The following is a 14,002-nucleotide window of genomic DNA, read 5'->3' as shown; positions in this document are numbered from 1 at the left end:
CATAGATATTGCATATAAATTGATAAAACTGAGGTTGGAGGGGATCCAAAAGACATTCTCTAAGCAAATAGCATTACCCCATCCCCTTCCCTTCTGAAGCAGAGGGATGACAATGCTCTAGGCAATAAACCATGTTCTAGAAGACCAAGCTACCACCTCCTCACATTCCAATTCAGGTCAACAGTTCATATGACCTGAGGAATATTCCATCCCAGCTCCGGATGTGGGGATTTCTTAGTTAATTTGAAGTTGCAGTTTTGATTCCTGCTTGTAAGAGTTGAGGGCAATATACAATAATAAGGTTGGCTGCCATTTTGGAACCATTATGATCTCAGTTCCAACTTGGGAGAGAAAAACAAGCGGCCCAAGACAACTCATGTCAAACTGCTTTATTACATCTTAAATAACAGTACATTTTAATATAGTATCTATCTTGCATCCAGCTTTCTTGAAGTACACTGACTTTAAAATTAAATACAAAAGGTGAAGGATACAAGGGTGTGGAGAAAGCTCTACTGAGAATAGTTCCATAAAGGGGGGAGGGCGCAGGGGAAGAAGAGGGGGTTTTTTCTTCATTTTTTCTTTTTTTGAAATGCCAAATCCAGGCCTAAAAACGCACAATTACAGCACATTTTGTACAGAGTGTTGCCAGAGGGAGGGTGGGGAGAGGAAGAGACACACCCCAAAATGGATAAAAGCCATTGCTGTAGCAAAGGGGTGGGGGGAGAATTCCAGTACAGTGAAAAAGAGAGGAACAACGTTAGACAGAGTAATTTGCTGCCCAAAACGCTATTTCGTTTTTTTGTATTTTTCTTTCATTTTCAAAACACAAAGCCAGGAATGGTTGCTTGTTAGGGGGAAGGAAAATCTAACCTGATAAAAAGGGTTCCTTTGACTAAAGTCAACAGGCTGTTAGAATTTAAAAGCATGTTATTCCCCTCCCTTCCACACCCTAGAATCAAATCTACAGTGATTGTTTAAAATAGGTGGTCGGGGTTTTTTTTTCCTTTTCCTTTCAAATTAAGAATAGTGATTTATCTATCACACTACTCCAGAATGTGCATAGCTCAGTACTTTTCATCCTTTTGTTTTAATGCACAGAGTAGCAACAGTAAATGAGATCAGCAATGGTTACAGCTTTTTTCCCAAATAAAAAACAAACAAAAAACAGGTTATTTCTTGAAAGAAAACACATAAGGACACATTAGTCTCATATGCACTTGAGCATTTCTACAGCATGCGATTCTAAAGAGTAATCCAACCCAATATGGCAAACCAAAACAAATTTTCTCTCTTTCCATTGTTCTTGTGTAACTTAGAAAGTTCTTTAAAGATCATTATTTCCAAAAACATTAATTTGTACATTGTTTCATACACAAAGAATTGATGGAATAGCCAAGCGCTGAACAGGTTTCTCTTTTCAACACCTCCCCCCCCCCCAGAAAAAGCCCAAATCCACAGAATCGTGTTTGTTTATTGAGATTATGGGGTAGTGTTAGGCTATGAAGCACCTTCCAAGTGGGCATAAGAAATCCATACTATGCCAAAATAAGAGAGTAATAACATGTGAGGTGGGGTGGAAAAAACTAGATTTTGCATTTTGTTACCCATAAAAGGTGATTTTAAAAAAACATTCAATACCATGTACAGCGTGTGCTTGGTTATCTTAACATTATCCTATATATGCAGTATTTGTGCAACAATTTGTGACACTAAGACAGAAATAATAATAATAATAATAATAATAATAAAAAGACTTCAGGGACTAAATTTACAGCATTAACAATCCCAGAGGTATCTGGGTTTGGACTCCCTTGTCTTGGCTTGGCTCAACAATTGACCATAAAATCAAATTGCACGAAAGGGAAAAAAAAGAAATGGAAATATGGACAAAAAGTAGATATCAACCCTGCTACAAACACGACTTCAAAGTTTGAAAGTGAGATAAAACAAGGCCCTCCCACCCCCAACTCATAAAGTCAGTAAAACCAAATCAATGGTTTGCAATCTTTAAACTACAGTGAAAGTTAAAAGTTGTCTGCTTCACAATGATTTTTTTTCTCTTTTTGTCTGGACATGCTTAAACAAAGTGTGTTTTTTTCCTTTAGTTTTCTAGACGAAAGGTGGTCCCAAAAGGAATGCACAATTTTACTTCTTTTTCTATTTTGTATATAACCACAGAAATTCTTCTTTTAGAGATAATTGTGCTCTTCATTTCAGCAGTAGGAGACGTGAAAGATCTTGCCCTTTGGTGGCTGGGTAAGATGGGAGGGGGGAGGCAAGGGGGGGTGTCCAAGTTAGTATGGTTGGATTGGATACATTATTTTAAATTTTCAACCGTTGGAAAAGTCTTCCAGTCAGCGTGGAGTCCACTGCTATTCTGACACAGAACACATACAAAAGGTTTTGTTAATGATCATCATCAGTAACTTCTAATGCTAATCCTTTCCCTCTCTTCCAAATTATTTTAAAACCAACCTGGACCTTGCATTCATACATTTTTTTTCCAAGTATTAAATCTATTACCCTATTCATTTCCTATCACAAGCTAGTTTCACATAATACAACACAGTGTAAATAAACACTACTTGGAATTCTCTCAAGCATCAACTCAGCATGTTAAGAGAGGCCCCGATTTACATTAACAAGGACATTTAATCTGTGTTAGGTACTCTGGATTAAATAATTTTAATCATAAGCCAATGAGCTTCATGAACAACACATCCCAATCATAGAAGCCTAGAAAGAGGGGACAGCCTCCATGTGTGAGAGAAAGGGGTGGGGTGGGGAGAGAGTATGTTGGACCCCCCCAAAAAATATCTTTTTTTTAAAAAAAGTACCTACCAGACTTTAGTTCCAGATCTTGAGGAAGCTATCCCATGATCCTGTTGCCACCGCCATGCCATCATCAGTTACACCTAAGCAACTGACACGGTTATCATGGCCAGCTAGGACGCCTAGAAATTGAACAGAGAAACAAAAGCAAAAGAGTTTCAGATTCTGCATGTTCCAACATCCAAGAGAAATATGCAAAACAAAAAAATGTTCAAGTGGAGCCTGTTACTTGGCTCCCAGGATTTAAGTTGCTCTTTGGTAATTGGGAGAAAGCAACTTTCAATGACAGTGATGTTCAACAGGTTTACTCAGCTGCTCCAGTCTGGAGGTTCTTTATGCACATGGATATGCCCCAGATGTACAAACCTCTCTGAGTGAAACTGAGTGAAAGCAGAAAGCTTTGGACAAGCATATCTCCTTGCACATCAAGTGCTGCCCATACTATGCAGAAACTCTTGTACACAGGAACTGAATCAGAGATGTTCTGGAGCAGGGGTCCCCAGACTTACCGGCGTTTGGGCCGGTTCCCACCGCGCCGATCGCGCGGCGGGCCGGAGGACGGGGGGGCGCGGCGGCGCGTTTCCAGGGTGGAAAAAGCGCCGAAAATCCGTTGTGCGCATGCGTATGGGCCTCCCCCGACCCGGAAGTGCACCAGAAATGACCTCTTCCGGGTCGGGAGAGGCCCATACGCATGCGCACAAAGGATTTTCGACGCTTTTTTCCCGACCCGGAAGAGCGCTGCCGCGCAGCGCCGTAAGACAGGGCGGCAGTCGTCTCGGGCCGGATTGGCAGGCCAATTGGGCTGCATCCGGCCCCCGGGCCGTAGTCTGGGGACCCCTGTTCTGGAGCTTTCAGTTGAAGCAAGCAATTACAAACAAATTGCAGCCCATCATGGTTCCAAGCCAGTTGTCACACTAAAAAAACCAGAGAGTGAAGCCGTCTGCACAAGGCATAAAAGGGCAGCTACAGAAACCTCAAGGAAGTCTGAGTCAGCAGCATCCAAGCCTCAAGCACCAGAATCCTACACATTAGGAGAGATAGCCAAAGCCTGGAGACCAACGGCATGTTGGAGAATACAGTCGAACCTCTACTTACCACCACCTCTTCTTACAGTCATTCCAAGTCGTGACCGTGGCAAACCTGGAAGTAACCGGCGAATTTGTTGCCGTTCGCGCATGTGCAGAAGTGGGCAATCGCTGATCGCACATGCGCAGAAGCAGGCAATCGCCACCAGTGCCTGCACACAACGACACCTCTCCCAGCGACCCGTTTCGACCTCCAGAACGGATTATGGTCGCAAATAGAGGTTCCACTGTACATGCTGCCACACAGAAACCAGCTCCAAATGGCAGCTATTTTGGTGCCGATAATTGTCAAAATGAACAGGGTATTTATGACTGAGGACAAAGTATGTATTAGTTTAAGCTCACTCAAGAAACTAAAGAGCTAGCAACGACCAGCTGCTGGAAGGGCTGCTCTGTTATGATGTAGCAGAGTAAAGAGGCAGCTTTATTTTAAAGAAATTGCCAGGTTCTTCCACATTTCTTCTCTTCTTGGAACAGTAATATCAAGCAGACAAATACTGGCTCCTCTGTTGTGGGAGGGTGTGGTTTCTGGGGCTACACTACAGATCCCCCCATTATAATTAGTAAATACCAAAAGGGGGGGGGGGAGAGAAAGTGTCAAGTTAAGGTACATGAACAGTGGAAGCTCTGGAAACAATGTTTAAGGGCAGGAACAGAAAATAAATTCTATTAAGAGAGGGAGCGTTTTGCTGAGGGCAGGATTTTAAGTTCATAAAAATCAGCAGCTACAAATCATTAACTGAGAGTTACTGGTACCTTACAAACAAACAAGCAAAAAAACTCACAGCGTGAATACCCAGAGGAATATTAAACATCAGTTAAGTATTTCTATGTAGCAGAACTACCAATTCTTCATATGAATCATCATGAGGTAATGTCAAAACATTAATGTCGCACAGGTGCTAGTTCTTTGGAGCACGGGTGGACCACTTCCATTTTGTTAGCCGCAATATGGAACATGCACGTGAACACACACACTCATCCTTTCGCTCTCTGACGTCCAAAGTGTGTGCTTTATTCCCCCGCGCTCACTTTCTGATCTCTTCTTTCCTTGCCTTCTCCAACCAGACAAGTTACCAAAATGTTTGAAAATGATTGATTATGCAACTGAAGCCCATGTATGGGAATTTATATATTCAATCCCAAGTGCTGCATTTGAAAGGAATGTAAAGCTTTTTAGAAATACAACATCAAAGCAATTAGTGATCAGCAGTGAATATGGGCTTCAGGTGTGTTTTGTAGAATTTAGGCTATTTCTGTATCTTATCTGGATCATTCATTACCTGCCCAGAATAGACAGGTTGAGTAAGTACAATATGGTTTTATATGGATTCCCACGGCTACCATCTGATGTGATTCAGCAAGATTTGAACCATATTATTTTGCTGATTGTGTAGCTTGGCTTCAGGTTATTTTTACCACTGTCATGCCTTCGCTAGCCTATGGTGCCCCAGGTTAGCACTCAAATTACCAGAGGGGAGTGGCTGTCTTAACTTTTGGTTTTTGATGCCGCGGGGGGGGGGGAAGCTAATCTGACTAAAATTGCAGTAAGTTCTACATGGGGCTGCCCTTGAAAACAACTTGGAACCTTCAATAGCAGCCAAATTTCTGCTAGGGTTCCGTTTAGATTGCATATAACCTATTTTAAAACAGCTGCACTATTTGCCAGTTTGTTTCTGGGTCCACCAGTGTTTAAAGCTCTGAATGACTTGGGCCCCAATACCTGAAAGACTCCCTCCTTCCCCACAGACCCTCTTAGGTGCTAAGAGCAGCAAAAGGAGCCCTCTTGATTGTTCCTCTGCCCTCAGAGGCTTGGGTGGTGGTGGTGGTCCAAGCCCAGCAGAGGACATTTTCTGTGGCAGCCCCTAAGTTGTGTAACTTCCTCTCCACAGAGATGTGTCCAACACCTTCATTATACAGTTTCTGGTGAATGTTGAAGACACACCTTTTGACCCTGGCTTTTCACCCTTGAGGTATTTTTAGGACCCACGTTATTTTTGTGATTGTTAACTTGTTTTAAACAGTTTTAAATATTGTGTCATAATGGTGTGACCTGCCCAGGGTGAATGTTAGTTTAATAATAATAATAATTTTTAAAATCGGCAAGTGTCCGAAGTCGGGGATCATGGATTTGATTCCCCCCACTTCCACTCAACAATTGTGCACTGCCTCAGTTCTCTATTCTTTTTTCTCCATCTTGTTGCTTACTTCACCCTCTTTTGTTCAAGCACCCTGCTTGTTCCATAACCACACACATTTCTTTGCCCAGTCCCTATTTGTAGTCCAAATGACACTAGAAGCATTACCTGCTCTGTCAGCTTTGAGTGTGTCCCACACATTGCAGTTGAAGTCATCATAGCCAGCTAGGAGGAGACGGCCGCTCTTGGAGAAAGCTACAGAGGTGATGCCACAAATTATGTTGTCGTGGGAATAAACCATCAGCTCTTGGTCAGCACGGAGATCAAAGAGCCGGCATGTGGCATCATCAGAGCCTGTGGCAAACGCATTGCCATTTGGGAAGAACTTTAGAGAAAAAAGAGAAACACGGATGTAACACACAGGATAGATGATCTAGTCTGGAAGAGGCTTCAACAACAGCTGGGAAGCTGTTTCAAGTTCCATCAAGAAGATCTAGTGATTTTCCAATACCAGAATAATGGGCAGATATATGTAAATATTTGGGCTGAGTTATTTATAGGAGCAATTTAATATAATAAGAAGGATGTGTTCATTTTTCATATGGAAATATGGGGTTGTATCCTGCATAGCTGGATAGTAATGCAGTCTGTCAGTAAGAATTTCTACTTGTGCAATAGAACTTCCCCACTCTCCTCCCCGCTATTTCTCTTCTAGGGGTTCCCCCAAGACCTTTGGAGCAAATGTGGGGAGGACACAGGGCATGCACAGGGAGAGCAAGCAAGGGGGTGATGTTCTGCTGGGCAAGTGGAAATTAGCTGAATACCACTCATGGAATAAAATAATTGTTTTTTATAATCAATTCTGGAATAGTATTTTACAAATTAATAAAAAAGACAGTTTACTAAGAAGATGTCCATAGTAACTGCCAGCCACCTGCTATGCATGAAGACACACTGTCAAAATCCCATCTCCTCCCCATAAAGTTCTTACGTACACAGATGGCATTGATGTCTGATTCATGGCCAGTGAAGGTTTGCCGGCACATCCCTTCTCGGACATCCCACAGCTTTGCAGAGGCATCACAGGCACCAGAAACAAAACATTTGGAATCAGGAGCGAGGGACAGACTCATAACATCTCCGGTATGACCAGTAAATGTGGTTGTTTGCTGGCCTGTTTCTATGTCCCAAAGGGCGCTGGCGGAGAAAAGGTTTAAGGAGAATCCAAAATGAAAAGGGTGACCATCATAGGAAAACAAGCAAGCGTTTATATAGTGCTTTAGAGTGTTCCAATTGTTTGTTTGTTTACATATTATTAACTCAGTAACAGGAATCTAGGAAAGGAAAAGAAAAGCAATACTAGGAAATAACACTAGGGAAAATAAGATCGAGACGCTGTGGTTTGTCTAAAATCGTGGTTCACTTTGGCCTTGTTTGCACTGAAGTGGTAGGCATACCACTACAGATTAAAGGTGAGGACACACATGACAGGAGTGCTCTTCCATTTAAAAAAAAATCCTCTTGGGAAAAAAGAGGCTCTTCAGGGTGCAGAACTATACTAGGAAGTACACTCTCAGATGAACATATAACAGACAGAGGGGTAACATGAAGATCTGTGGGAAGTTTACAATAAAAAAATAAAACAGTGAATCTGCCACCTTTTGAAGATCCAATGAAAACATTCTTAACACACAGGCAAGTAGACTTTTTCCATATGAGAGACTCATTTTCTTTGCAGTTAGAGCTCTCTTTCTCAAAGGAATTAAGAGCCCTAAGAAACTACAGACAGGTAGCGACCATTTTGCGTACATTCAAGGCATGCACAATTGTGCACTCCCGCATCGCCGCGAACCCAGAAGTGGCAGGAAATGGGGGCAGGGGCGAGCTTATACATGCTCCGCCATCACACTCAATGTCCTGGAACACAACCCCCACACAAACAAAACAAATATGTTTTATTGACAGCTGGAGCACCCACCTAGGTGAAGATTGTATGGGTATAGCAGTAAAAATATTGACTCTAGTCTACAAAGCTCTTAAAGTGACAAAAGACTTGTGGGTTTTTTTTAACTTCAGTTTTCTGAATCTATCCTAACATTAAATGTGTATGCCACATTTGCACATGCAAACAGGAATAGCATCAATGTGAAGGAGAGGTATGCTTAAGTTGTCCTGTTCTCAGACTGGCAAGTCCTAAAGATCAATTCTTATTAAATCTCCTTGCTAGTTGAAAGCGAGCAAAGCAGGGAGCAGACACTAGAGACAAGGCGCTCCCTAAGTTTGTTTAGGATATAAGCCAATCTCTACAGTAACACTATTGGTGTGCGCCTTACCAAGTAGTATCTCCAGAGCTGGTAACAATTTGATTATCATCCACAAAACGGCAACATGACAAGTAACCTGCAGCAGGAAGAGGATTAAAAAAGGAAGAAATGTGATTAAATATGGATAATTCCTTTTTGCATCTCACACCCACTGTTTTTGTTAACTTCCACCTTATTTTCTTCAACAGCAAGACAAAGATATAGGCCAGGGCCAAGGGATCCCAAGCATCTTAAACAAATTTCAGGAAAAGCTTTCACACAGTAAAGTATTATAAGAACATAAGAAAATCCCTGCTGGATCGGGCCAAAGGCCCAACTAATTCAACACCTCTGACACTGGCCAACAAGATGCCCACAAGCAGGGAGCTGAGCACACCAGCACTCTCACCACTTACAATTCCCAGCAACTGGTATTCAGGAGCATACTGACTCAAATTCTTGAGATAGAACATAACCATTCTGGATCGCATTCACTGATAGCCTTATCTTCCACGAATTTGCCTAATCTTCTGTCAAAATCATTCAAGTTAGCAGCCACCATTGCCTCCAGGGGGAGTGAATTTCATAGCTTAAATTACATGCTCTGCGAATAAGTGCATTTACTTTTCTCACACCGTGCATAATTTTACACATCTCTATCATGCCCTGCCATACTTTCTTTTTTCTAAGCTAAAAAGCCCCCACTATGTTGTAACCTTTTCTCACAGGGGAGTTGCTCCAGACCCTTGATCATTTTGGTTTCTCTTTTCTGAACTTTTTCCTGCTCTACATCACAGTATTGCTTCTTAGAATCACAGATTAAACACATCAACTTCTGAGGCCTGGTCCCATAGCTGTTACTAACATGACTGGCTACTTTGCCCTCACTCCAAGCTCCTTGAACTGTGTTTATAATAAACTAGTTATATGGACAGACCAATTCAGCAGAGACCATAATTCCAGACTGCAAAGGCTCCGGCTGCTTTAGAAAGTAGCTTAGTGCTTTGTCAAACAGCAGTTCACCAGAAGTACAGGCCTATCAGGTGTCCTCTCCTTATGCTCAAAAAAAGGTTGATCAAACGAAACAAAAATCCCATCACAACAGCTATTCACTCTTTTTCTCTTTTGCCTCCTACCAAGAGCTTTTCTTGTGAACATGATTTGCCTGCGTTATCAAAACTGCCAAGAATCAGTTTTAACTGCTTCTAGGTACCTATAATAGAACAGAGTTCCTATGAACCAGCTAAAAGACAATGCAAGAAATGCACCACAAACACCAGTTTGAATGCGGCATTTGTTATTCATTACATTAAACTGAGAGTTCTGAACACTTTGGCTTTGCTGGATTATAAATAACTATTCATTGCCGAGTAACCTTAGTTCCCCTCTGTGAACAGTTTTCAGAGAGCTCCCTTTAGCCTGTATCAGTAAAGCCTTGCAGCGGTGAAAAGCCAGCAAGACACAGAGCCCGCCTGAGGTTTCCTCTTAAGAACTGTTAAAGGTTTTTCCGGAGCCAAGCTGGCAACCTCTGGAGGAAGAGGCCTCTGCGCTTGGCTGCACCTTGAGATTTTGTTCTTTTACAGAAACAAAAGACAGCGTAAAAATGTGACATAGCTCTGGGAGAGGTGGCGGGGGCAGGAATCTATAACCTTGCAAGATGGAATTCCTCCTGAGCCACTTTTCTGCAGCTCATCTGATGTATTACTACGGATTTCAGGAGCCAACTGAAACTTTGTGGGGGCTTCACTGAATGTTACATATGATGCCCATTAGCATAAAAGTACACCAAGGAGCACCAGTGTCTAAGTAAAGGCAGGAAACTTGCCCTCAGTTCCAAAATCCACACAGGCAATACATCAACACCAGAGGACTCAGCATATCTAAGAGACTAGCTCTTTTGCTATATCCCTCCCTCTGCTGTCCAGATGACTATCTACAACACCATGAAGCAGCTACACAATTATTCCCCTTTCCAGGGAATCCTGGGAACTGTAGTTTGAGGGTGGAGTAGGCATCTTCAACACAGAATTCTCAGACCTCTCAACAAATTACAGCACTCAGGATTCCCTGGAGGTAGTCATGCCAGTTAGCTGGCACACAAACCATTTACCGGTAGCTCATAGTGGAAAAGTGGGCATATAGCAGCACAGACCAACCAAAGCCTGACAAAAGTTCCAATAATATATCTGGAACTTTGAACAAGTGAAACAGATGCTCAGTCTTTAGAAGAGAATACATCAGGATTTTAATCTATTAAATAAAGGAACCTGACCATGGTACTGGAAAATAAGGAAACAAAATGCTTAAACACCTATCATAATGTTTGCTACATAAAGATTATTTTTAGTTTATACAGTGTTGTATTTGGCAGTGTTTGCTTTTTTTTAAAGACCAGTTTGGGGAGGATTGTCTAGACAACAAGATTTACAGAAGACAAGGGAAACCATTAATGTTTTTATTAACATAACTGCCTGTAAAACTATGGATTTATTGCTAAATTTGTCCCCTAGCTTTTGTGCTTTTGTTTTTTAAGATGAAAATGTGGGGAGGGGAAAGGTGGCAGAAATAAATATCACTAGGTTGGTGAAACCCACGTGTCACGCACAAGCAAGGTGTAAGCCAGTCTTTCAACAGATGCCATGGGGGCGGGTGGGGACACTGTTTAAAAAGACATGTTGAAGGCATGTTGTAGAGCTAACTGAAGCAAAAACACACTCACCTGTATGGCCAGCCAGTTCACGGCTTACACGTACATTGCCTTCACGTGTTTTCAGGTTGTAAATGGAACAAATGTTATCAAGACCACCGCAGGCCACATAGTTTCCAGATGGAGCATATGCGCAGGTCATTACCCAGGATGAACGCAGGGGAATAGCATGGACCTAGAATGGAAAAAAGAGGGGGTAAAGCTGCCATTTTGTTAGGTTCCTTGCCCATTATCAAGAGGTAAAGAAAGCTGGCCAACCCAGACTGTAGATTTCTTTTCCTTTGCTAACAGTTAAATGCAGTGGAGTGGGGGAGAAACAGATCTGACTTTGGGGTGGAGGGAGAACCCACCAGAAAATTCTCCTGTAGAAACCTCTTTGAAATAAAAGTAGAACTGTGCAAAAGGTTACATGCTCCAGAATATATATTACTTGTCAATTTGTAAACTGCCTTCCAACATGTGCAGAACATCCTTAAAAACATTTTTAATAGCTACATGCAGTAGATTAAGTTTACAAGAAACAGAGTCCCAAGTCCCAGAGTTCACACGGTGGTTGCAAAGAGGATTTGAGGATGGTTTCAAATTGTCTAGCCAAGGCCTATTTTTAGAGCCTGCATCCATTATTGAAAAATTTCCCATTCCCAGCCGTCAATATCACATTTTCAGAAGCCCAGGCTTCTGTGCTTTTTTTCCCAACCCCAACTACATATTATCATAGTCTGCATTTGAAATTTATTTTGCTTTCAACAACGGTAACATCTCCGCATTTCAATTCTAAGCTTTTCCAACTCGGCTTAATTCTACCTTTTCTCATCAAAACCTGCCCATCTTTCATGCTTCTAAGCTCCATGAGCCAGGGGTGCTGCATTTATTTGTGTGCCCCTGAGATTTACTATGAAATAAAGCCCTTGAATTTTTTTAAAAAACATTTTCTCTTTTAGGGATTAAAAGATGAAAAAAATCAAGACCCAGCACATGTTAGTTGAGCATGTCACTGCAATAGGTGTGATGCTTCATTACTATAAATACAGCTATTTAATCACCAAAGAATATATCCCCTCCCTGACAGCCAATGAAATGGCTCAAAGTGGTTGTTCATAACCACATCACTGGAAGAGGACACGTTTTTAACGGGCATCTTCTTTGTTAGGACCACCATCACATCCAGCACAAGTGCAAGACTGCTTAGCTACAGCGGTGTTGCTAGAGATATATTTATACATGACTTCGTATGTGTAATCCAGCCAAAGACTTATAAAAATACAAATCTAAAACTACATTCTGGTTATTGCAGAACTGTCATCCAATTTCCTGGATTTGATTAATACCCTTTACTGACAAAAGTCTCCTTATCCTTTTTGGGTGGGGCTGGGGGAGCAAGGGGGTGAGAGATAAATAGGACAATAGCCTGTAATTTGACAGAAGGACTCTGGTAAGTTTTCCATCTCAGAACATTTGATCTTCTTGGAGGTATGCAATTATGCTTGATCACACGGGAGGACAAATCCTGGGGAACTGCATAGTCTCTTGACTCTCATAATACTGTCTTGAAGCATGTGGACGGCATGAGCAAATATAGAATATGGGGGAGCAAGTGTTAATTTCTTCTCCCCTCCCTGCCCACTGCAACAGAAATATGGTGAAAAGTACCACTGTAATGCAGATTAGTTACCTTATTACAATCATAGCCACAGGGTAATTTCTCCCCCCATCTTTTCACTGTAAACATAGGGGTTCTGATCTGCTGTAAGTGACTGTAGTAAGTTATTGTAGACCAATTAATGTGAGGTGCATTCCTTAGAAACACTCCATGACATTCTGCAGTGCCCCAGAAATTCATAAAATGGTATCTGCTGCTAACTATTGCCCACAGATGCCAATAGGTTACTAGTGATAAAGTGGTTGCTCTATCATTTGCAAGGGCAATAGCACGGAGTTGGTTAGCTCTTCTATATAGTGACAGCTTAAATAAGTACTGCCTCATGCAAACCATTAGGAATTTTGAATGGTCTCCCTAGTGAATGGCCTAATTTCTGGCATTTTGGTTCCAAAAGTTGTAGATACAACTAAAGGTAAAGCTTTTTCTACTTAAAATCTCATGAGCCCCTAATCCTTAAGCATTAAGGTGGAATTGGATGCCCATTGCTCAGGTTTTCAATCCTTTGACCCAATGAACTCCTGGTATGCGCACCTCATCAAAATGTATGTTTCTGCATTTAGAGAATTTGACTAAGGTTTTTGCCCCCGATGACAAATGTAAGCTTAGATGCCAATATTTTTATTGCCTACACTTTAGCAGCCAATGAGGTCAAGTTAAATGTAGGGACAGTGATTCCCCAGTCCAATATAGTTAAATTCACTGTTAGGTTGAAGCCACACCCTATGCCAGAAAAAAACAAAGATGAATCTGACAGTATCCGGAGACCATTTCCACCCTTACTGTGTTCACCAAGGAATGAGGAACAGTATATACAGTTTTCACCTAGCACCCGAGGGTCTACATTAGACGTACTCAGGACCTCAGGCTCTTAATTTGCCAATAAAGTGGTGCCTCGGTTTACAAACACAATTGGTTCCGGAAGTCTGTACTTAACCTGAAGTGAACTTTCCCACTGAAAGTAATGGAAAGTGGAATAATCTGTTCCAGACGGGTCCGCGGAGTACTCAACCTGAAGCGTACTTAACCCGAGGTATAAGTGTAATTGGTTCCGAAAGTCCGTACTTAACCTGAAGCGAACTTTCCCATTGAAAGTAATGGAAAGTGGATTAATCCGTTCCAGACAGGTCCGCGGAGTACTTAAACTGAAAATACTCAAACCGAGCAGTACTTAAACCGAGGTATGATTGCATTGGTGAGCAAGGAAGAAATCCCCAGAAGCATAATCAATATAGGGGTTAGGGAACACATTGGCTAACTTATTATGCACAGGTGTG

The 14,002-nt window shown here is 41.8% G+C and overlaps 1 protein-coding gene across 5 annotated transcripts in view; it reads right to left on the bottom strand.

The window, feature by feature from the left end:
* Positions 1–374: 374 nt before the first annotated feature.
* Positions 375–14,002, bottom strand: part of GNB1 (G protein subunit beta 1) — a 72,490-nt gene continuing 58,862 nt past the window's right edge. For 3 of the 5 annotated variants that reach the window (XM_035121158.2, XM_035121157.2, XM_060276189.1), the window contains 6 exons: positions 11,081–11,243; positions 8,392–8,458; positions 7,054–7,255; positions 6,227–6,443; positions 2,845–2,957; positions 375–2,375 (listed from right to left, as the gene is read on the bottom strand). In XM_035121158.2, the coding sequence (XP_034977049.1) occupies positions 2,851–2,957; positions 6,227–6,443; positions 7,054–7,255; positions 8,392–8,458; positions 11,081–11,243 (756 nt within the window). In that variant the 3' untranslated portion in view covers positions 375–2,375; positions 2,845–2,850. Of the gene's footprint in view, positions 2,381–2,844; positions 2,958–6,226; positions 6,444–7,053; positions 7,256–8,391; positions 8,459–11,080; positions 11,244–14,002 lie in introns of all 5 variants that reach the window. The other 2 variants (XM_035121159.2, XM_035121160.2) reach the window with 2 other exon arrangements.

Source organism: Zootoca vivipara, chromosome 6 (assembly GCF_963506605.1).
Source record: "Zootoca vivipara chromosome 6, rZooViv1.1, whole genome shotgun sequence".
Classification (NCBI taxonomy): Eukaryota; Metazoa; Chordata; class Lepidosauria; order Squamata; family Lacertidae; genus Zootoca; species Zootoca vivipara.
Note: the sequence above shows the minus strand (reverse complement) of the source record. Positions and strands in the feature narration are given on the sequence as shown.